Raw genomic sequence first — 25,852 nt, forward strand, 5'->3', positions numbered from 1 at the left:
TTACTTCACAAGATTGAGGTAACATGCTTCCTTAAGCAAGTCAATGACAAAAAGTACTATAATAAAATAACCATTCATCATCAAATTCATCATTGAATGTCCAAGGATAAATAAATGACAGACATTTCCTCAAGTACAGTATAATATAAACAAGAAGCTGATTTTAAGGAAGTGATCAAAGAACAGGAGCTGATCTTATGTAACTAAAATCCATAGAACTGTTTATCTGTTTAAATCTGGGCCTTCTAGGAAAAAAATAGATCAATTAGCAACTGAATAGAGGCTTATAAACAATCAAAGGATTTGAAATCCAGGACAATTCAAGGGAAAGTCTACTAAAAAGGTCACTGAGGGTTAAAAACTTACTTTCAACAGAGTAGTACATAGTAAAGCAGTAAAGTAGTAAATTTCAAAGATGATGTTCCTATAGGGAGTTTTTTACCCAAACTGTGTACAGTATATATACTGTATATATTAAGTCTTCAAATACTGATTTAATTATCCAACATCAAACACATACAGTACAGAGTTCCTCAAGAGGCTTAATTAGGGGTCTATGTCACTTATCTTTATGAATACTTCCATCAAACTGTACTACATTAAAAATACGTGTACTTTTACTCCAGTCTGAAGCAATCTTGAAATTAATTCACGTTTACGTTACTTATATAATACATTTCATTCTTGTGTTTTAAGAAAGAAGTTCAAATTTTATCAAACAGTATCTATGCCCTTACCCTATACTCTAACATTTCATGCCACACAAATTATTAATGACAGTGAACAATTGTACAGTATGTCTGCTCTTGTAACAGCAAGATATCTTCTATGCTATTACTCAAAAAAAGATTTTCTTTTTTTAACAGTCTTGACATACAGGATACAAAGGACTTCACTGTCTATCATGTCTAGGTTGTCTCTCAGTCAACTGTCTCAGATATTACAGAACTGTATGTAGAAAAGTCTAAACACCTTCACAAATGTAGGTATGAAAACTGTATGCGTAGTATAGACGGTTAGTACAGTTTATAGTACTGTAGCATGCATATACAGCCCACTTCTTTCAGTATGTCACCAGAATATCTCACACTCTCCTACCTCTGGCCTGACAGGGTCCTCTATCCCAACAACACAGATGGCTGTGAGGTTGTTAAGGATATTGGTCTCATCGTCCCAGTTGGGCTCGGGATCACCGGAGAAGTCACGGTACGCCACACAGATGGTCCTCAGGCCTTCACACGCCATGGGCTCGATTACCTTCTTCACCATCTCGTCCTTGTCCCGTGGACGGAAAACCCTTGCCTCACCCACCTCGTTCAGGATATGGTTGCATCTGTAATTAAGGGTGGAGTGGTGGAATAAGGGTATTTCAAATTGTGTATAGTAACTTTGGTATTGTCAGAACCAAATACTGTATACTGTAGAAAACTCCTGGCCGATGCACCTACTTCAGACAGTATTGAATGTTATATGCAGTCTTGTAATTTAAGTAACTTTGAATGAACAGAAAACATTTTGGTCTAAATGATCATCATCAGTGCTTCATCAGTGTAGACATATATGAACACTTAGAGAGAATATTTTGGAAAATACGCTTATTTGCTTTCTTGCCGAGAATTAGATGAGAAGATCATTACCATCTTTTCATATCTGTATGTTCAATGTTAAGCCAGCCACAGCTAGCAGTCGGTTAGCTTAGCATAAAGACTGGAAACAGGGGGCAACAGCTAGCCTGTCTCTGTCCAACGGTAACAAAATCCACCTACCAGCTCCTCCAAAGCTCACTAATTAACACGTTATATTGAGCTTGTTTAATCCGTACAAAAAACAGCAACTCGCCACTTTATGCTAATCTACACTTAACCAGCTGCTGGCTCTAGCGTCATATTTAATGGACATACTGTATGGACATAAATGTTGAACTATTGCTTTAAAAATACCATCAAGCTTCTTAACAAATATAAAAACAATATAGTTTTTATATATATATATATATATATATATATATATATAGATATATATATATATATATCTATATATATCACTTCTCCAAGCACAGAGAAGAAATCGTTAAAGTTCTTCTCCACCACATTTTCAACAGATGTTAGTGGTTATGGATGCATGATGCATGATGGACCAATGGCACCAGCAAAGCTTTGCCTAAATTACTACTGTAGCCAAAACCGATTTGTATCTGATCTACAGTAAATAGATTTCATATTAGCTAAATAAATGAACATACAAATGGAAAATAGTTTACCAACATAAATGGCAACACACAGAGCTGTATTCAAATTCATCTGCTGTAAGCCATTTAACAAAGCAACTAACTGTAATTTGTGCAAAAGTCATTTAGGATTTTTTTAAGTTTGCAAAAATGTGTATATAACCTTATATATATATATATATATATAATGCCTATTATATATATATATATATATATATATATATATATATATATATATATATATATATATATATATATATAAAAGCTTTTTGTAGCTGTATCTGTATTTATGTTAAATGTGTTAAATCCACAGTGTAACGGCTGTTTGTTACAATTCATCATTGTATTCGTTTTTATTACAGTTTCATTTTAATGTCATTCATTGTCAAAAAAGAATTTCTGCTCCTTCCTTCAGTGGGTGCAGGAAGCTTTATAACTGTGCCTCATGTTTTTGAGTTACTCATTTGTCACTGTACTGTTGCAATGCTCTGAAAAATTCTAGTTGATACTTAGCCCAATCTCACTGCCTTGAGAATAATAGGTTATACCCTCAAGTACACTATGCACTCAAAATGAATTAGCTATACACTTACATTATACAAAAATCAGCACTATTACATTACATAACATCATATTACTGACTGTACAACAAGGTTATGTGCTGCTATTATTATCAGGAACATCGCATTTTAAACACAAAACCAGACTCACTTTTTGAGGACGATCTCAGAGGCTCCCTTGCTGTACATGCGGAAGTTCCCATCAGACAATTTGATGACAGTGCTCATGGACTTCCTGGAAGAGTTGAAAGTGTAGACTTTGTAAAGCTTCTCTTCTGGGATTTGGTTTCTTATTGGCTGGTAGTCCCGCTTCAGGTCCAAGACCAATCCCAGCAGGCCACACTCTGTCTTGTTGCCCACCTGCTTCGGCAGACCGCCTTCCTTATCTGGGGGCTGGAGAGGGGGGAAGAGGAAGAGATTTTCGGATGTTCAATTCTATTTTCAGCCAAATATTTGCAGCGATACAATTTGTGCTTATTTACTACCTGCGGTTGTTTTTCACATAATTTCTCATTATAGGGTTTGATGATTTTAAGACATTTCATGATTGTTTACCCCTCATTTTATATACTTACATTAATATATGATTTTATTCTGTCAATAGTTGTTTTCTGATATCCTGTCATGGAGACTCTCCATGGTATGGAGACTCTTAAATCTTCATTTGAATACATTTTGGGACCAAACACTAATACTGTTTGTTCTATGATCTATTCAATCAATGAGATTCTCTTTTCTTTAGCACAGGGCAACCAATGCAAGTCTTGAAATAGCTGCTAGTGATAATTAACCAGCTAGCAGGGGAAAGGGTTGCTCTGTGTGGGAGGATGGGAGATGAGATAGATGGAATCAAATTTGGATATTCTTATTTCAGGCGTACAGCTCAACCCATTGCAATCTGTAATTGTACATTTATGGAGCCGTGTTTTTCTCCGGTTCAGCAAACATCTCGGTATCCACATATTTACATGACTACATGGATTGTGTGTGAACAATAGACACAGCAGCAGGTGACATGTTTTTGGTTTTGTTATTTACATAAAACTTGTAGAATATGGTTCTGATTATATTTTTTTAATACATTTACTTGCATATTATTTTTTTGATTATGCTATTAATAGTTTACTCTATAAAATATCAGAAAATGTAAAAATAATAATTGGCCATCACAATATCCCAGAGCTCAAAGAGACATCCTCAAATTGCTTGTTTTGGCTAACTTACAATCCAAAACGCAAAGAGATTTAATTTACTGTCATAGAAAACAAAGAAAAGGGGCCAATTTTCATTTTTAAAAAGCTCAAATCCAAATGGTTGCTGATTAATTTGCTGATGATCGATTAATGCGTTTACTCCAAATAATAGAGAAATGGTGTACAGTATGTGATGTCAGTGGAGCAATTTCTCTACCCCTCAAAGCTGGAGTGTGTTTATTATCAGCCAACAGTAGAGTCTTTTACTGTAGGTTATGTGTGTTTGTGTATGATATCTGTTAAAATCTGTGTGCGTGGCTGTTCAGGTGCTACAGTAAATGTGTGCAATTTGCATACGCACTCACTGTATGTGCAAGTGTGTGACTGTGGTCAGCTTGTGGAAGACTAAGCGTTGCCATGGTAACACTGGACAAAGCATACTTGGAAGGAGAGACTTGGGAAAAGAGATGGTGCTCTCTCTCTCTGCCACTTGGGGATTCTTACTCTTTGGCTCAGATTTTCTGACAGGATTTTCACTCATCTCACTTCACACATATCCTTGAATCTTTCTGTCGCTCCATTTTCATCTTTTCCCAGTCCTTATTTATTAGTATTTCCTGCACTCCATTTACTCACTCACACTAATTTGTCAAATCACACAGACATACAAGCAATAAAGCATATATGGCATTACTTTCTATGTTTTTTATTTCAGCCACTGTGATCTGTAAACACATCTCATTATCATCTATATCCTTCACACACTCAACCACACTCAACCACGCACACACACACACACACACACACACCACTTTTTATTTTTCATAACATGCCTCTTCACATAATCACACGCTCAAGCTGATCCTCATTTTGGTTTCAGACAGACGTGGGGATAAGAAGATGTTCAACTTCACTCTTCAGAAACATACTCGTGGAAATAGCGCTGTAAATTATTATTATATTTGATCAATCTGCTGAATATTTTCTCAGTGAATTAATTAATTGTTTGCTTTGAAAATTTCAGAAAATTATGAAAAATGCCCGGTTTACCTCCCTGAAGTGTCTTCAAATACCTTATTTTATCCAACCATCAGTCTTAAACCCAAAGATATTTAGTTTATATATACTATCATATATGCAAAAAAAAAAGTCCTCACTTCAGCATGAAAAATGACTTAAACAATAAATCAAAATAGTTACATTTCAGTTGTTTGACTGAATGTTTACAATCAGGTAATTGTTTCAGCTCTAAAGGAAATAAGCACAATTTGGGAAACTGCACAATAACAAGTACGTGTTGTTATATTTGTTCATTCGGACCCCTATTAGCTGGCACTGAGCTGAAACTTAGTCTCCCTGGGGTCGTGCTATATGGTTCCTACAGTACGCTTGACACCTACACTCACGGCTAAAGAAACAGCATGTCAGGTACACTCTTTCTCTAATACACACACCTACGTGTGTCAAAAGCACACAGAGCACAATGGTTCTGACTTTTTGCCAAGCAGACACCTTCAGTCTGTGTTATTTGCTCCAAAATAGATTGACTGCAGGCATTCTGTTCTGTTCTTCTCAACATGCCTTCAACCAAGATTAGATTTACAGTAAAAGGATAGCTTGGCATTTTCAATGTTTTGAATTTTACTTTCTTGTTGTTTTCTTCACTCGGCACAAGATTCTGTATCGACAGTGTAGTTAATTACATTATTGGCTTGTTGGAATTGGTGCACTCACACTCCCCATCTAATGACCGCTCTTGTCAACCTGCTCACAAGGTCTTTATAGAGAATGCTAATAATGTGTTAATGTGCCTGACAAAGGCTAAAATATGTTCCCATGCAGTGAATAGGAAAATATCACTGAACTGCTGCTGATCTATTATCTGAATCGAAGGTCTTAGGAAGGTGGCGTACTATATGCTTTAAAGGTAAAACCCTTTAAGGCAAATTTATAATTTGGGATGTTGGGTTATAAAATTTAAAATATACTTGACATAACTTGGTTTAGATCAAGAATGTCAAGATTTTAAATTTCTGTGTTTTTTGTAGTTTTAGTTTCAGTAAATTGAACAATAAATTATACAAATACGATAGAAGGATTCTAGGCAATCTGTGGAAATTTGTCTAAATATTGCAAGCTTATTTAAAAGCTTAATTCATCAGTCTAGTGAGTGATATATCTGCTTTCAATGTTTGCGTAAGCAGCTCAATATTTTTTACATGTCCCTTTAGCTGCAGCTGCTGAACCAGAGGTTCCAGTGGAGAGGGTTAGAGAAAAGTCATGTAAAATCTCATTAATCATTAAAACCCAATCAGAGTACTGACCTATGTTCACCTAGTAATTGGACATATCTGGTTAATATTTAGCTGTGTTTCACAGACACAGACAGGAGTATAAATACTTTATCCTGAGTTTGCGTTAAATAACAGAATTAATGCCTTTTCCTAATGACCTATGATTACATCAGGAAGACACTGCCTGTCATTGGCTAATGAGGGGATGGAACAAATGGTGTCATCTGCACTGTCTGCTAAGTGTTTTGGAGACTAGGTTCCCAGCAACAGAAAAACATCACACTAAACAACTTAATGTCCAGCTGAAAACCATACAAGATGTATTACATATATTATGTTTAAAATAATCCTCTACAATAAACCTTTATTAAATAAGCGGTGTTTGCTTTATAAAACATATCAAAAGATGCTAGGCATTATTTTTGCATGGTTTGTCATCCCAGCTATTTTTTAAACACTTATTCAATTCAGTTCTACAATATACTGAAGATGACAAACTTCATTTCAGAAAGTAAACTCACTTATGTAAAAAACGTGTATCTTAAAAAGGCATGTAGTCATATATTTAGACTTCAAGCCATATTGTTTCCTAAAAGAAAGGTGTTTTCTGGCAAAGGAGTATCAGTAATTACACTTGTTTACTATGAGGTAGGTTCTCTTTGCTTCATGCTGTTTGTACAAATTAATTTGAATTTTGCATTCGGAATTCATTCTGATTTATACCTTATATTTGGAAGACCAATTTTGTGTTTGCCTATTGAAATTAAGGTTTTATGAAATTTGGTTTATATTTCAATACCATTTCAATTTGTTGCCATAAGGACTCCAATCAGTAATTTGGCCCAAAACTACTCTATTTCATTCGTGGGGCTGTCTTATATTAAGGAATAGACATAAATTACATTATGTATTCGCCATTCTTTATTTGGTTGCTTTTGGCTGCCAATGTATCTCTCTTTGGTTGTTGTAAAGAAGAACAGCAGTAAATAAGGAAAATAGTATAATGTTATGTTGGCTGCTGGCTGCCTGCTTTCAAGAGGGTTGATAAGTATAGACTAAATTAATGGTTCATGCAAATTGCTTTAAAAGTTGAAACACTGAAAATGAAATTAGAACCAGTAAGCTACAGCTGATTGGGTTTACTCATTTAAACATATACCATTTTAGAATTGTGTTTATTTACCATATCGCATTTGCCTCAGCCTGACTGATAGCTCCCAGTCAGTTGTTTTGTTTAAATTTGTTTTTACAATTTTTAATTTTGAAAAATTGTTAATTCTGTGAATAATTTAAACTAGGTCCTGTGTTGTGTTGAGTTGAATGTTGTTATGTCTCTATTAGTACTTGTGTTGTCATTGTTTCTGTGATGTATTGAATGTTGTTTTGTTTGGTGGTTGTTTTTAATGTAATTATGCACGGCAATGTATAGACGTGTATGTAATGTATAAAGTTTTCAGTGGACTCCAGGAAGAATAGCTGTGGCTATGGCCCCAGTTAATGGAGATCCCAATAAATAAAAATCAAAAAACAACAAACAAAATCAAAATTTTCAAAATTATACAAATTATTGTACAAAAGGTATGCATCACAATATTCAGTTTTTTCATAAAACAGATCTTGGATTAGGAAAAATTCATTTGGCTCGTGGCACTCCAACTCCTGCAGCAAAAGCGAAACAATGTGAGAAAATAAATAAATGGCAGACAACTTTTATTCTCAGAGATTCCGCAGAGGTTTAGCTTGACATGAGTTTCTACGCACAAGGACAGTTGCTGGCATAGGATGCCCAATGTTGGCATGGCCGAGCTAAGGTTGGCACGTCCTGGCCTGGATGTGGCTAAGGACCAGCTGCCCTCTCCTTGGTCCTTGGGTGCTCCCGCAGGCAAGGACATATGCCAGAGGGAGAGCTGGCAACTTTACTTCCTATTCCGCCTGGGGCTCTCCTTAATCCATCCCTCCTGTTCCTTCCCCTTCTCTTCCATTTTCTTCATCGTCTCTTCACATTCAACCCCACCATTTTACTCCTCTGTCTTCCTATTTATGTCCCTTTTTTAATTATTTTTATCCTATCTTTCCTTCTCTCATTCCCTTCGATCCCTATCCTTCCTCACTCTGGATGTCTTTCTCCTTTTCCTCACTATCAGTTTCCCCAGTCTCCTACAAGGCGGCCCACTCCCGTACCCATCTGCCTCCGCCTTCCTTCTCGTTCCCTCTTTGCATGTAGAAGAGGATGATATTCTAGCTCTCTACATGACTTTACCAGCCAACTGGGCCGAGGCCTGGAGGCATGCTGGAGGGCAGTAATACAGTCTTCCAGTCCATGATGAGGACACTTGTCACGCAAGTGTGGTGTGTCTCTCTCGTCTTCTTATGATTTATCTATATAACTTCATATATTTTTCCCATCTTCTTTCATCCTTCATTTGCACTTGTCCTTGCTTTGCGTCCCTTCCCCCCACTACGTATTTTAACCACCCACCCTCCCTTTTATTTGCTTTCATTTATATAAGAATCTCTAAATGTGTACTGAGATTTGTTTATGCCCACAGGAATCGGAAAATGTGTATTCATAATCTGTGTGTGCGTAATCAGATTTGTAACTGTGTGAAGAAAATCTCCAAATCTGTAATCAGATTTACAAGTGTACTAAGATTTGTAATAATTTAGCTGATTCAAGTTACAGTAAGGGAATAGGGATTGTTACAGTAGATTCACAACCTGGTCTCATATCTACTGTAAGGTGTACTGATGCCTCTTCAGCGTTGAGCAAAACTGAGTTACATGTTGAAGGTGGTGAAGCTGCTCTTGCTGGTCAGGTGGTTAAAAGCTGATCAGGGTCCAACATATAGTTCATGGCTGACTTGGCTGTGGGATTTCTGTTACTTACAAAGCTGTACACCATGTGTTTCCCAGCGTTAGCCACATAGCATTTACTAATGTGGGAATTTTGAGGTTGTTTGCATTATTTACAGTATGTGGTCTTTATTTAATTTACATCTATTAGAAAGTCCTTTCATCCTGACATCGAGGCTTGCGTGAGAAAAGTCTTTAAAAGCTTTGCACGGTACATCACATGTAGGTGTACCTATCTATCTATCTTGTTATACAGTAGAAATAACACAATTTTAGATTAAGTTGCCTGTAGCTTTAATTTTACATATCACTTTGATTTATTTTTAATACACTCACATTTATTTTTGGGTAATTATCAAAGGTATGGTCACCATGAAGATCTCTTAAAGGCAACACAAAAATTACTTTACATCTATACAATTTTATATATGTTTGATAACATATAATTTCATTTTAATCTAGAAAAAAAACAGAAACTGAATGAATGAAATATATAGTGTAATGTGTAAGGGAAAGGCAGGGAGTCCATTAAGCTTTGTGCCTCTGAAACATCAAAGCATTGTCATTCTAATGTGATGATGACTTCTCTTTCACTGCCATCTCAGCAACACTGTCAAGTCTGTAAGCAAGTGCTGAACACAGAAAACAAGAAGAGAAGGACATAATTCTGCTGAAGATGTCTCTGCTTCTTCCACTGATTCTCTGTCTCTGTCTACTTCTCAGTGTCCAAAACTGTTCCATGGGGACACTGGGTGCTTCAAGCTAAAGACATCCAAGACACTCACATCTCTCCTCCCTGTTGTGCAAACAAGCACGCAACGTCCAGATGACAAAAGCACTGTGAGCCAAAGCCAATTATAGTAGGACCTCACTACTCACTACTGAACAAAAATGAGGCAGTTTGTTTTCTTTTTACCTCATTGTAGATCGACAAATGGAGTTTTTCCTTATGTAACATGAACTGAATGTTTTTCTATTATCTATGTTTCAACATCAGACACATTCTGTTCACATTCAGTCTCTTTTCTTCCCTTACCCAAGCACCTATCCCTCACAACTAAAGCCATCTGTGTGCTGTGTGTGTGTGTGTGTGTGTGTGTGTGTGTGTGTGTGTGTGTGTGTGTGTGTGTGTGTGTGTGTGTGTGTGTGTGTGTGTGTGTGTGTGTGTGTATTATCTACCTCTCTTGTTGTCCCTGACCAGAATAATGACCTGAGCAGGTGGTTGAAGCAACATGAAACTGAGCTCCCAGGACACTCACAGAGCCATGCTAAACACATGCCACTGTGCTGCGAGAACATACACCTGTGATCTGAATACTTCCTACAGCGTGAGTATGCCTGATATGACAGATGTGTGTCTGTGTGTGCATCTGCACTCCACTAGTTTTACATAACAGTCTTCCTATAGACACATGTAATACATCTAATACATAATGAAAAAACTAAGAATGTGAAGTCAAAGTTGAAAGAAAAACAAAAGAAGCACGGCTAATTCTATGGGGCCTCACTGCCACTGGCAATGACGCATGTTGAAGTTACGTCAGTATACAGTATTAATGTCACTGAATGTTGTTCACAAATTGCTCTGTATCATGCTTGACTTGTCTGCAAGAAACATGCAAGGCAAATTGGTGTGCCTATTTGTATGCATGTGTGCACGCATTCTTTTCAGAATGTATGAATATGTGTACATGTGCACATGGATACAGTATATACGAGCATATGCATGTACAGTATGTGTGAGCTTATACTGTTTGTATGCATGGATTCATTGCGCAAATGTGTGTGAATTTCTCCCTCAAGGATGAGGATTCTCCACTTTGGAGTCGATATGTGCTGACGGAATAAGCAAAGCCACACCACTCACTGTATTATAAAGCCAGCGAGGCAGTAGGGGTACTGATACGGGTATCAAAGCCTGCCTTTTTGCCTTTGTGTAGTGGCCATCAAAGACTTCCATAGCCATCCTGGCATCCCACAAGATTGGCCTCTTATATAAGAACACACCAGCCAGCATACAGCAGGGCTGGAGTGGCGGTGAGGGAGTGGGGGCGGCTGGGGGATTTACTAAATATTCCTCAGAAATGTCCCTTTTTGCATCTTTCTTTCCGAGTTCACTTCATTCCTTAAGTATATCTGTCCTTCTCAGTCTTACTTTCCCTTTGTGCCTTTCCTTCATACTAATAGGAGCTCTCAGTAAATAAATGCATTAATGCTGACATGTACTGTCCTTTCTACTGTTTATGGGATAGATTTTGTGTGCTGTACTATATTTATTCATGTATGTTTTGTGCATACATGTATGCATGCATGAATGAACACATTTGGATGTATATTATAAATGTCGTCAATTGGGTAGCTAAGTGGTACAGTGCACACATGGTGTATGTAATTACTGTTGATGGAAGGTAACAAACGTGCAAGTATGTAAGATGATATCATTTGAAGTTCATTCTAAGTTTGGTGCTACTTTGGTGCATGAGGTAACCTCTTTTATGAATGAAGAGATTATAAAACAGACTGAATGTGCCATTTAATCTACCAAGTCTAAGCTGCACTCTGTCGGTGCTTGATTCTGTTGAGCTAAGCAGCTATGGAGCTACAATAGTCTGATGTTATGCTGCAATGCATAACTCCAGGTTTTTCAAAAGGGATAACGTCTTGTTAATGTAGAGGGTCTTGGTAAAGAAATGCTGTGGGGAAAGGGAAACCTCATAGTTTCTCATATATTTTTTAAATAGGTCTTTACAGTAATGTGTTGCTAGAGCTTTTCTCTTGTCTTGGCCACCACTCTCATCTGTTACAGTCAGTTCTCAACAGAGACGCAAAATACTTAAATATCAAGTGCCTCATTGTTCTTGCTTATTTCCCATATTTTTTTCTTTGCCATTTAAAAACCAAGTATTCTCATGTTAGACAAGTAGTGTTATATCTTACTTTCATTGTTAGCTTGTTAGTTTTTAATAAAATATTTTTTTCTCAAAATTGTAATCACAGTGTTAACAAATAATGCTACATTTTGGCAAATGTACATATACAGTAAAACGCCTCAATTTGTATTTTCGAAGGCACTTGAGTTATATCAGTCGGTTTCTGCTCAGTGTACAGCATATCACATTTCAAAAGCTCTAAAACCGAAAGGACAGTACTGAGTAATTGAAATTATATCGCAGATATTGAATGGGCACTGTTTTGATTCTTGGGCCTAAGTCTTAACTTGGACTCAACCCCCATCTGGACTCAGCCTAACATCATCTCAACGATGCTCTGACTCTGACTTATGTCTGACTAGACTTCTACAGACTTCTACTACAACCCAGGCTGTTGGTCCGGGTCAAGAGTCGCTATTTGGTATTTGGCAAGTGGAGGAAATATGGAACTGTAAGATACACTGAGCAATTCAAAGAGCTCTATTGTATATTGTCTGCAGATGGAAACTGCAGCATGTGTGGTGAGAAGTCAGATTTAACCTGGCTTTGACAATAAGCCTTTATTTAACGAGGAACATTCTTTGTGGAGAGACATGTCCATTCTTTTTCAACACAGGGAAAGTAGGGATAAATGGGAATAAATAAACCATGTACATTGTTGAGGAATTAAATTAAATTTGTCGCTGTTTTTTTATATTTAGATAGGTGCTGTGTGAGTGCAGATAAAAAAATCACTCTGGCATAAAGCCTGAGAGTCCGACAATTATGCTACTTGTACGCATGCAGTGACCAGCGTTAAAACTAGAGTAAACACAAGTATGTCGCTCTCCATCTTAGAAACCCAGTGACCAATACTGTTTTCACCAAGACTGTGTTCGTGCCTTGAGGGGTAGGTGAAATCTGTGGGATCCTTCTATCGCAGATGTCCTGCCTGCTCAGCTCATTCCCCATGCAAGTTCCATTAGGCTATTTGTCAACTGGTCGGCCATCAATGGATAGACTCTAAAGGGGTTTACAAGACTAGCAACACACAGACAGGCACAAATGGAATGTGTGTGTATTTTGTGTGTGTGTGTGTGTGTGTGTGTGTGTGTGTGTGTGTGTGTGTGTGTGTGTGCGCGCGCATGCGCACTGGTGAGTATACACAGTCATGCCAGGAAAATTATTAGTGATGCATATAGCTCTAACAGTCTTTTCTTTTAGAGTAATTCTGCTTGTGTTATTTTGGAAATAATGTGTCAAGCCTGTGGCCTGGAGGAATATCTATGCAAACAAATTATAGATTCTGTGATTAGAACATGTAATAGTCTGTGTGTGAGTCTGTCTGTCTATATATTTATTTATTTATCTATCTATCTATCTATCTATCAATCTATATTTCTATATCTTATTGCATACAGGTCTAATTGGCTTAAAGAAAATGTATCTTTGCTGCATTCACTGTAAACAAGAGACAATCTCCAGCACTTAGACAGATTGGATTCAATTAGAGTCTGCTATGCTCTGAATATCAGATAGTACAAAATTAAACAACCGTTCTCAAGGTGACAAGTTGAGTGAATGCCTGATGAATCTAAAGCAGCCGCCAAGGACACAGACTGCCTGCTTCGCCGAGGAAAAAAGCACTGCAGAGCTGTCTCACTGTTTCAGGGCTGCTCTCATCATCAAATTCCAAATGAAAGACTAACTGTAGTTACCATTTTGTAAGAGATAAATAAATCAATATGTTTAGGTGTATGTTTTCAGATGCAGTAACATTATGTCTCCTATTTAACATTCATGTTCGACGCCTAGAGGAAAGGCCTCTAAAGTAACTATAGGTGGCTTACCAGTATCTTGGTGGTATAGGCGCTGTTTAAGGAGATGGAATTGACCAGTAAGTCCAGTAATTTGGGTGACAGTGCTCCAGGATCTGGGATTTCTCTGTAGTGCACATCTCCCATGTAACACTGCACAGCCGTCATGCGGTTAGTGGTTAGCGTGCCTGTCTTGTCAGAGCAGATGGCTGTAGCATTGCCCATCGTTTCACATGCATCCAGGTGACGCACCAGGTTGTTGTCTTTCATCATTTTCTGTTGGTAGGAAATGCCACGATCATTGTGATGTGTTGCAATATATATTTGAAAATGTTTTTAAATATCTGGACTATTACAGTAGATGGATGACTGAATTAGCTGTACAGGCAATGCTCAAACTTTACTGGCTATAATGGCCACAATACAAAAAGAGGGATGCTTATGCTCACATTGTATGTTAAAATCCTTATTTAATTCACAGACATAATTTGTTTCTCACAAAACTGAACAAAAAGAAAGAAAACAAAAGTTGATCCCCTTAGCATATTTTACGGTACACTGCACTGTAAGTTAGAGAATTAACTTACAATGCATTGATGAATACACTACTAAATGTGTATAATGTGCAGTTTGACAGCCCTAAGCGCAGAAGTATAGCAGTGCCTAAATGTATGCACAATATGTTTTTCACTGTTCTTCCTCACCTTGACAGAATAGGCCAGGGAGATGGTGACAGCCAGCGGTAGCCCCTCCGGCACGGCCACCACCAACACAGTCACACCGATGATGAAGAACTTGACAAAGTACTGGACGTAGATAGGAGTGCACTCTGGCAGCCAAGGCTGCTTTTGCAGCACAAAGTTGTCAATTGCAAAGTACAGGACCAGGATGATGACTGTGATGGCTGACATGAGCAAACCTGAAAAAGATACAAAAGGTTGTCAGCTGAGCAACGCAATGTCAAAAGATGAGTGTCTGAGTGTGACTTATAGCTTTGGTTGGAAAAAATAATTACGTGCTGAGGATGAGTTTTAATTTGTTACAGATAAATATAAGAGAATTACTACAGAGTCTAGAGAGACAGTTGCAGTCATCAAAAATGGCAGGTAGAGTTCTGTCAAACCTCTCCTGGCTCTGTTTGTCCATCCATACACAGTAGAACATGTGACACGTTCTGCTTTAATAGAGGCTGATGCATTAGCATGCATAGTGTTAATACAATGCAGTCAAGTAAACTATACAAGTTTCATCATTCAAGTATATATGGGCTCTTTATTCATTTTCTGAAAGCTAAGAGGCACACCCAGTGTCAGGTAGATACAAACCAGGTCTGGACTTCTTTAAGGGATTCTCAGAAATTGAGAAACCCTTAACTTTTTACTGAGATACAAAAAAAAGACGACCCTTAAAAGAAAGCCTTGGCAGTCAGTTTTTTTTTTCCTGCCTAAACATTTACAGTATTAAGGAATATTTTGAGGAATTCCAATTCTTCCAGACTGGTCCAGAAACAACTGCATTTAGCATGAAGTATTTTAAGGTATGTAATATTTATGGCTATCATTTGCTCAACAGTAAAACTACTATGTTGCTGCTCCAAGGACACCCACAGTGTGGGCATAAATGGCATGTGGGCATCTGTTACTAAAAGTGTTGCTGGCCACTGCAAGTGTTATAGACATCATTGGTCTCATACATTGTTTTAAATTGCACGAACGATTAATTATGGTATGGATTGTAAAATTGTGAAAAAGCCAGATTGAAAAATAAAGTGGCTCTACAGTTCCATAATTCAGACACAGCCTTCTTCTCAACTACTTTGATTGCTATAAGTAGCCAAGAAGTGAGTCTGATCAGTGCAACATCTTGCTTTGATAGACAGGATGATGGCTCAGTGCCCTGTTGTCCCTGATTTAACTGCTTGACTGAGTAATGGACTTGTCTGTGTGCAATTTGCTGTACCTGCTTTGCCAATCTGGACAGCAAGTTTGGTCAGCTTCCCTTGGAGCACAGATTTCTCTTTCTTAGAACCATGCACCCTTTTCTTCTTCTCTTTCTCATCAGACTCTCCACCTTCAGCACTCTTTAGAGGCTGCATCTCCATGGCAGCTGCTCCGTCCTGCTTCTTTACTGTGAACACCACAAAAAACAGACAGCAGCAGCAGTGTTAGAAAGGTAAATTAGACCAAGGGAGTGAAGAGAAACAGGAAGTCAGGCGTCAACACCCAGGTGTTGCACTAGGTTCAGTTAAGATTTCAAATCCAGAAGAGATCATATGACGTCCCATGACAAGATGGGAACTAATTTGTATGTATGCTTTCACATACCATAATAAGGATTGTTTTTGTTTGTCCCTGCATTGTCTTCATGGTAAAATCAAACAGGCTGTGGACCTTGTTTCTGTATAGAATATAAAAACTAAAAAAAATCTATGACAATGTAGGTATTTTTTTGCTGTAATAAGGGAAACACTGTTCCTCATCATTCAAGCTTCACTTTTCTTTTCATCACAAGCACATTTACAGTAAATCATGAATAATTCAGTGGTCCTACATCTAAGGTCCAAGCCATGTTCACAGATTATTTAGATGCCTATATAAGGAAACCTTATACACAGTGTAGCGCATTTCACACACAAGTAAAACTTAAAATATATATTTTTTTAAAATACGAAGAACCAGAAAAGAAACAGAAAGATTAAAAAGTCATAAAGGGATAAAAAAAAACATAATTCAATACAATAAAGATACAAATTTAAATAAATTGAAGTGGAGACTATATATCGGTTCAGTCCAAAACAGAGTCTCAAGGCTTCTGGTGGTTTGTTCAAATGTACTGAAATAACAAAACATTACTTTTTAGCTTTTTGTTTTTACTCTGGAAAGAGAGAGGTGTAGAGGATTCAAATTCTAAAAGCAAGCCAGAAATATATTTAAGCCTTAACCCACTGAGTGATGTACAGTATAGACCATAAATAGCAGCAATGCTTTAAAATCAACTATGGTGATATAAATAAGCTTCTATTCTGGTGATAACATGATTACAGAACTGCATGAGAAATTGTCAACAGAATAAAAAATAAACTCCACAAAGCTCATCTTTTAGTATTATAATGACAAGAAACTACAGTAATAATTGGAATTTCCCAAATAGTAGAACCTTGTATATGAATGTGATTGTCCATTTTACTAAAACAAAAAATATCAGGGAGGAGGCTAGAACATGCAAAACACACTTACTGTATGCTGCAGACTGTAACATGTATTTGAAATGACTGTCCTTGTCTTGCACAAAGAATAAAATTGAATAAAACTGATTCTGCTATTCAAAACATCCAAATCCACAAATCCAAACGTTTCTTAATGATCATTTGCTAAAATATAGTGATCTATGTATTTAACCTATACGTAATCTACGTATCTTCACACGTTGAGATTACTTAATATTCTATCTACTTTATACTGTATGAACTGTTTTATAGTGTGGCAAAACCAAGATTTCCTATTTTCTGTGTAAAATAAATAAATAATTCTGTTCAGGCTGTAAAACCAATCCTCAATTACCTCACTCTGTCTCCATCTCTACCCCCCTCACACACACATACAGTACATTGCTTCTCTGTTAATGTAGCCCATTAACAAGAATCATTTCAGCCCAGTTTTCCAATCACAATGAGGCATGTGTTTCACAAAAAAACTTTTATTCTACATTTGTCATATGTCTCTCTGGTTGTGCATTTTGTTTTTCATGACACAAGACAGAAAGTGTTTGTATCCAACTGTACGTGGCAAAAGAGGTTAGGGTTAGCTGCCTGGAAGGTGATGTTGGAGGCTTAAAACACCATTGAGCTCTTTTTACCTTTCATGAGCATTTTTCATGAATATATTTTTTTTTCACAGACTAAATTGAAATTGATTTATTAACAATAATAAGAAATAAACATTACTGTAGTTACATCCCTGAAGGACACCTTCAAACACCATCAAACACGTCATACCCACAGACAATTTACGCCATATTGTATGGGGCAAATTTCAATTCAATTGAAATTCAATTTCAAACGGTGGAAAGGGGGAAACCAGGGTGTGGTAGGTTATACAATGAGTACTAAGAGAACAGTTTGGGTGTTTTTGGTGTGAAAGGGCAGCCGAGTGAGGCAGATACGATAGTTGAGGGACAGTTTTCTGTTCTCATGTAGAGAACAAGACAAGTCAACAACACAACAAGAACAACAGAACAACAGACCATGGACAACACATCAGTGACAGAGTGAAGAGAAGGGATGTTCTACCCTAATACGACTGCAGGTAAAACCTGGGTCAAGCACTCACATTTTCTGGGATTTACTAAATCAGTGGTACACGTTGTTAAAGTCTGTTGGAATCTAAATAAGCACTGCACAATAAGTTGACAAAGTGAGGTATTAAGAGTGTAGAATATAATAAAGGCTGAAATAAATAAAGCAATGCAGGATTTCCCACCTGTTTGACCCAGAGCTTACACCGTAGAAGGGAAACGATGAGAAGAAGAAGAGAGGGAAGGAGGAGGAGGAGATGGGGCAGAGGAGGAGAGAGTGAAAGATATGGTTTGGTTACCTTTAATCTGGTTGCTCTCCATATTGCCATCTTGCATTTTACCTATGATGGAGACATACAAGACAATACCAACAAAAATAACCAAAGCAGACAAGTCAACAGGTTATCACAGAGACAGCACAGACAGTGAAAACCAAAAACAGGGAGACAGGAAAATGACTTTTAATACAACGTCTCTGTGACAGTCACATAGAAAGGCTTGTGATATGTAAGTGATGTAATGTAACTAGAAGCTACATATATTGACAATGGGCTACAGACAAATACTGTAGTGTGCAGATTTTCTTGTATTAAGTGGGGTTTTAATAGACACTATTTTTTTGCATACGCAAATAATCAGGTAATTAAAAATGTTTAATGTGCCTTTTAATTTGATATAATCACGTACAACTTTTTTTTGCACACTTTCTGCAGAATCTTATGTTTTCAAATATTGTTCTGAATGACATACTCACACTATGGGCACAGGTAATTCCACACATATTATCAACAATAGGAGTCAAGTCATCAGGGTATAAAATGAGATATCAAGACATACTGTACAGTAGATACAGCATTACATTAAACACTTGACGTGGGGGAGAGTACACCACAAACACACACACAGCATATACACGCACAGTACACGCAAACAAGAGACAGCAAGCATAAGAGGAAAATTCAGGAAGCACATGCAACATCACACGCTTAGAGGGAGGCAGACTGGAGATGTGAACAATACACACATAGAGAGAGAGAAAGAGAGATACCCGGAGAGAGAGAGAGATAGAGAGAGAGCCAGAAGGAAAAGCCTCCCACATGGCGAAGTTACATAAGAACAACTAGAGGAAACTCGAAATCTAAGTTCAGGGACAGTGAGTTTATTATGCTGTTGGATTCTGCTTACACAAGAAGCGAACTTAGAGTGAACTTAATTTAAATGTGCGTTTCAATAACACAGTTTTGTTTTAAATTGCAGAATCAATTTGCTGATAATCTAACAGAGCTGCTAAGAGTACACACAGTACTTCTTGTATTGTGCTTTAAAACTACATTTTCACGTAATGTTTACAAAATAAGACATGTAGACATATATACTAATTAAGAAAACATTTATTATATTCTGCAGTGTTGGTCCCATTATCTACCCAGGCTATACTTCAGAGATCTGCACTGTTTGTCTCAGTGGAGGCTAGAAATTGCACAAAATCTTTCATTCAGTACTTTTTGTTCTGAAATGCCACAAAGGAAATTACTCAGGTAGAGCTGGAAGACGAGATTTTCTTTCAGAATCATGTATGTGGAGAATAAATTGCTCGTTCTCCACTTCCACATTAGCCAGTTCCCTGGAGTCACAATAAAGCTGAAGATAACAAATTGCTCTGTTCCAGCGCAGGACAGCACAAGGTCATCATTACAGTGCAAATCACGACCCTCCTGCCTTGAGTACAAACATTTTGTGGTTGCTCTCCAAGGAGACCAGGATAAGAAAGAACCCAGTGCAACAATGAATTAAGTTAATATTTTGCATCTCGACCAGCTTACACAGAAATGGAGGATTTGCACTAAGTGATCTCAGAGGACACTCTACTACAGGAGGTGGCCCAACAGCAGGATTTTGACACCATTCTTCGGCTAGCGTCTTGTCTACTTTCAGAAAATGAATTAATATAACAATTAATTTACTAACTGGCCAAAAAAATACAATAGCCTTACAACAACATTTAAAGACATTTCTACATTTTGGGAAAACATTTATTTTCTTGCAGAGAGTTAAATAAGAAAATGAGAATGTCTGTAAGGTGAATGTGAAACTACCACCATCAGCCAGTTAGCTTAGCATAAAGACTGGAAACACATTGTATCTCATTTTTTCTAATTTGATACAAAAAACAAAGTGTAAAAATGACACTTTGTGGGGCTTATGTACGAGGCTATTTATTGCCTAGCAGTGGTATCAATCTTCTCATCTAACTTTTAAAAGAAATGGAATAAGTGTATTTCTCAAAACAATTAACTATTAATTTAAAGACTCACCACTTCAAATGTTGCAAAACTTCACAAAAGTTATCTTTGCTATCCTTCAGAAAATGTTTTTTATGAATGAATATAAAAAGGCTCAAAAGGTTTTCACGTCTTAACATTACAGAGACCTAATGAGTTTATTTGTTTTAGTTTTTTATTTATGAACCACCAAATCCAAAAGTCATCAAATATTTTTCCAAGAGAGCTATGTAGTATATAGTATATGTTCAGTATAAAGCATTACAACAAAATATAGCATTAAGAGAAGAAAAAGAAACACAAGAATTGTTTCAACTACAAGAGGACGTGCATTGACGATATGGATACAAAAAGGTCCAACTCAACAGAAAGAAAAGGTAGAGCAGAGCAGATGGTGGGCATCCATGACAGGAGGCAGGTGGAAAATGGAGAAGATAGGAGAAGTCAAAGGACAGAAAGAGGTCAGACGTCAGATATCAGAGGTTTTGTCAACCTACCATTATTAAGGCTGGCAATGCCAGGGGCATTAAAGCCTGCAGCCCCATCCGTGGCTATAGTTGCGATGGGGTGGATAGGGGGATGGGAGTCTAGCCAGTAACAATGAACCAAACACAAAACAAAAACACACACGCGCGCCCACACACACACACACACACACACAAACACATGCATGTCCACACACAAGACAATGAACAGAAATAACATGGTTATAGCACATTTAAGAGTTTCAGCATAGGTAGACTGTATGTGAATACTAAAGTGTAGTGTTGTGATCAGTGTGGTTTGAAAATGTGTAATGTATCTATTATTATTATTATTATTATTATCATTATTATCTATATAATTATTATCTATTATTCATGTAACTATATGTTACTAAATGTTATGCCAATAAAGCAAACAAGTGAAACATTGGACAGACATGAAAGATGAAATCTAAACATATGTGGAAAAACAATATAATAAACAAATGTGAATCCAGAGCCACACATCTACTGAATTCTTTTTAAATATACTGTATATATCTTACATGTATGGTAAACAATACCACATTTTAAACCATGTTATTCATGTAATATCTGTTAGAAGCACAAAATAAAATTTGAGTAGAAATTTGAAACAAATAAGCTAAAAGGTGTTGCATAGCCGATCTGAAAATAAACTCCCCTGCAAAGTAAACAAAATGTAAAAGGGCAAACGTATTAGCCAGGGAAATACACATGTGCCAAGCAGTTAAGTGATGGGGCTGATTCACTGTACTAGTGTAAATATGAGAAGGTGTCCACATTTTTGCCTTAGCCCCCCTGTAGTCATACTTATGGTTTTCAAAACCTGGAATAGATCAGGCAAGGATTTGCTAATGCCTTTTGACAGCAGTCACATAAACTATGATTACTAGTAAAAGGAAATTCAATTGAAGGTCAATAATTGTTTTCCTGTGTCATTATAGGCTCTTTGTCTAGAGTTCATTGTTAACAAAAACACAATGACTTACAGTAGCTTGTTCGTTTTATCACAATTCTATACTTTTTTTCTTATACATTTATTATCTCATTGAAAAGCAATTGCTTTATTTAATGACACAGCACCCCATTGATTTTAGTGCAAATTATTGATGTAAACATGAGCAGTGTTTTGTCAGAAAATCCATCTGAATAAAACTACAGTGTGCTGATGTGATCATTTGAAAAAGTCTTAGCTGCCAAAGGTAATCCTAACTTTAACAAGTTATATTTGTGTAGTTTTAATACAAATTTAAATTAAGTTGTAAAAGTTGTACTTATTAGGCCAGCCATACATATGTATGTTCATGTGAAAATATCATCATGTTACAATATATACAACATGTTATAAAAGCTTATACTGTATAGTACTACTTCACTCTCTACTGCTGGTACATGTGCTATACACATGCAGGGCTGCAGCTCTTATGTCATTTTTCTGTCATACAGAAATGAGATGAGTCTGACAGCCTTTGTCTGCATTCAATACATCTTTGAAACAGGAGTGATGTTGAATGCTAGCTAGTTAGTTTGATGAGTGCAGTGCCTGTTATATGGGGAGAGGATTATGCATTGTGAAATGTGTCATCTGTCAACACTTAAAAAGATGCAGTGTGAGGACGAGGCTTCTCTTTTTAAGTTTAAACTGGGGTAAGGGTGCTCGGCTACAGAGGAGGGGTGTAGAGTGACAGTGGTTTACTTGGAATCATTAGGGGTTAAAGGTCAAAAGAATCAAGTACCACTCCCAGGGGTCAGAGAAAGGTGATACTCTACCTGTATTCTGGTGTCCGTCTTCCACTGCCCCTCCTTTGAATTGAATTTGGAAGGATAAGAGAGTAAGGACAATAATGCACCTGAAGCCACAGAACCTGGATACTGCAGCTTACAGGTGTACCACCAATACTTATTTCATACAGTATTTATACACATTCAGCAAAGAGGTTTACTGTCAGGTACTGTACTACGTACTACGAATGCCAGGAATACCAACAAAAGGTTTGTATATAATGTTTGTTTATATGAGTTTAACAGGTGGACATTTGTGAGTGTATTGTTTATAACCCTTCTGATGAACAAGACAGGTAAAAAGACTGACATTATGCACTGAGAGCACACTGTTTGACCTTCGAGACATAAGATAATGAAATGAGAAAAAGCTTTTGCAAGGGTATGTTGCTGAGCAACACTAACAAAAGAACAAATTACCTCAGTACTCCTGAAGGAATTGCAGAAAAATATTGCATGTTTATATAAAAAAACGATAATTCCATGATATAATGATCTTACCTTTCTTTTCTTTTTTCTCTTCTTCCTCTGTGCCGGCCCCCAGCAGGGTGAAGATGATTCCAGTCTGAGAGTTGACACCGACTGCAGTCACCACCATGCGCCCTGACCCCTCCATCACATGGGTGCCTGGAGAAAGCGCAGCAGGGTGTAATAATAACATATTACAGCTAGATGAGATTTATTTTCAGTGTTCCTGCAATGATTGTGGTGATTGTAAAAGGTCCCATATCAGGCTCATTTTCAGGTTCATACTTGTATTTTGGGTTTCTGTTTGTTTACATGCTTTAATGTTCAAAAAACACAACATTTTTCTCTTACTGTCTTCTTTGAATATACCTATATTCACCCTCTTTCTGAAACGCTCCGTTTAAGTGCCTGTCTCTTTAAGTCCCCCTACCGAAAAAGTCCAGTCTGCTCTGATTGGTCAGCATTTCCAGGTCTTCCGCATCTGCGCTCTCTGTGTCTCTGCACCATCACTGCAGCCGGGGAATGACTGTAACGGCCCTGAAAAGGAACTTTCTACCTATATATAGTATAGTTGTGACATCTCAACCGTACAGAAGTCCTGACAGCTCGTTTAAAGGCACTGTTTCTGAATACGGGCTGTGTGCATTTCTCAGTGGACTAAGCGTTTTGATACTTTTACAGTTTTTATATAGCACCTCGACCTGCTTTATAATAAAAAAAGACAGGCACCTTTAATTTCCTGATTTGGGCAATTTTGCCTTAAATAATTTTTGTATAGTATGAAAGTGTAAAAGTATTTATTGTCTTACAGTGTGTTCCAATTTCATAGTACAGTGTATACTTCTATAACAGCTCTCTCTTATTGCAACACACCTACTGTATGACTCATGTGGTCAATCAAGAACAACTGGTTGTTTGCTCTTGAAAACATATTGGCTGCTTTGGTTCTATATTGGTTCTACATCACTATATCAAACATCATTAAAGTCAAAAGTAAGAGCTTTATTATCATTCACTGTTTAATTTTAAATCTAATATGCTGGAGTAGAGAGCCAAAAGCAGTAAAAACATGTCACTGTGCAAATACGCTACACTTTTGTATATGTGTATATGTACAGTATACACACGCAGAACATTATTAACCTTTGAGAGAGCGACCCGATGTGGGTGAATATGAGGCTAATTAAAGAAGGCAGCAAAAAGGCACACAGCTAATTATCCACAGGAAAAACTAAGATGTGAGATCAGATTAACCCACATTTCTGTTATCAATGATATTCTTCAAATTTTTTTCAAATTCTAGTGTCAAATAAAGAGGGATAGTTGATTAAAAAAAGTGTCTTCATCTGGCTATCGCCAGTGTCCTCTGCACTGACATTTAGATTATAATTAAAGGGGTGATAGAATGCAAAACCAAGTTTACCTTGTCATAGTTGAATAACGACAGTTCGTGAGTAAATAGGACATACATAGAAACTGGTCTTCTGAATGTAGGTCAAGTAGATGTCAGACACTAGTTTAGCTGCGAGCTTTGCACTTCCAGGGGAATTACAAAGAAGAAAGTTTGGAAGTTTTTCAAGGATGTTTGTAAATGCAGTGTTCCAGGCTGCACAGGGAATGCTGATACTTTTCACATTTCAACGCGAGCTGCCGCCGGTCGTGGTGCTCCAGGTAAGCGGTACTTAGTGGTTAAGTTACCCCAGAAAAGATGACTGTGCGCTGGGTACAGAGCACCATGCTGTCGGTCGTGGAGCTCCGTCAGGTCAGCGGTAGTTGGTGGTCTAGTTACTGGGTAACTGCGAGTGTGGCAGGCATGTTCCCTGATATTAATCCATTAATTTACAATGCGGGCAATGGCGCAGGAGTTGTAGATCTAACGCGGCGGTGCAGAGGACTTGCAATGGGCGGTGTGCTGCTGAAGCTGCTGCTGCTGCTGCTGCTGCTGCTGCTGCTGTTGTGCTGTTCTCGGTCTGTGTGCCTGTGGGCTTCACTCTCTGCTAAATGTCCCCGCGCTGAACAGAGACACTGAACTAGTGGAGCTTTTTTATGTCCAAAGGGTAACATTACAACAACACTAGTTGTAATAAAAGTGTCGAAACTTTGCATTGGTGTGTGTGTGTGTGTGTGTGTGTGTGTGTGTGTGTGTGTGTGTGTGTGTGTGCGCAACACACTGGAGGATGACTAAACTGTAACTAAACTGTCTCTGGTGCTTTGTACAGTAACATTAGTTGATGAGTTTAGCGACTTTTTTCACAAAAGCGACTGGCGACAAATCTGGCGACTTTCTGTAGAAAACACAGCGACTTTCTGTAGAAAAGACGCCAGTACTGTCGAGCATGCAAGGTAATTCTTTCCTGTGGCTGCCAAAACAGTCACGGTCTCTCTCTCTTCTGTTCTGTGTGAGGAACAGAGGAGCCGGCAGCGCCGTATGCTGAGAGGAGCAGCCCCTCCCCTCTCTTGTCATGTTGCAGCAGCATGCGTCATTGTAAACCAACCAATAGCACGCAGCTCATCTAAATATTCATGAGCATACCATATAAGGGAGAAAACCTCTTGTTTCTCTCTAGTGCTATTCCACAGGGTTGCATTAGGGAGCATAGAACAGCACCCGGGCCATTTTCAGCCCAACCAATGTTACATACCCTATTAGGAGACCTTAAGGAACAGT

The 25,852-nt window shown here is 37.6% G+C and overlaps 1 protein-coding gene across 13 annotated transcripts in view; it reads right to left on the bottom strand.

The window, feature by feature from the left end:
* Positions 1–25,852, bottom strand: part of atp2b2 (ATPase plasma membrane Ca2+ transporting 2) — a 144,647-nt gene that overhangs the window by 16,911 nt on the left and 101,884 nt on the right. For 9 of the 13 annotated variants that reach the window (XM_031301676.2, XM_031301664.2, XM_031301667.2 and 6 more), the window contains 9 exons: positions 23,218–23,343; positions 22,705–22,737; positions 20,926–21,015; positions 18,446–18,487; positions 15,813–15,980; positions 14,558–14,772; positions 13,887–14,129; positions 2,939–3,180; positions 1,099–1,333 (listed from right to left, as the gene is read on the bottom strand). In XM_031301676.2, the coding sequence (XP_031157536.1) occupies positions 1,099–1,333; positions 2,939–3,180; positions 13,887–14,129; positions 14,558–14,772; positions 15,813–15,980; positions 18,446–18,487; positions 20,926–21,015; positions 22,705–22,737; positions 23,218–23,343 (1,394 nt within the window). The remainder of the gene's footprint in view (positions 1–1,098; positions 1,334–2,938; positions 3,181–13,886; positions 14,130–14,557; positions 14,773–15,812; positions 15,981–18,445; positions 18,488–20,925; positions 21,016–22,704; positions 22,738–23,217; positions 23,344–25,852) is intronic. The other 4 variants (XM_036002636.1, XM_036002639.1, XM_036002634.1 and 1 more) reach the window with 3 other exon arrangements.

The sequence above is a fragment of the Sander lucioperca genome, chromosome 6 (genome assembly GCF_008315115.2).
Source record: "Sander lucioperca isolate FBNREF2018 chromosome 6, SLUC_FBN_1.2, whole genome shotgun sequence".
NCBI classification, from domain to species: domain Eukaryota; kingdom Metazoa; phylum Chordata; class Actinopteri; order Perciformes; family Percidae; genus Sander; species Sander lucioperca.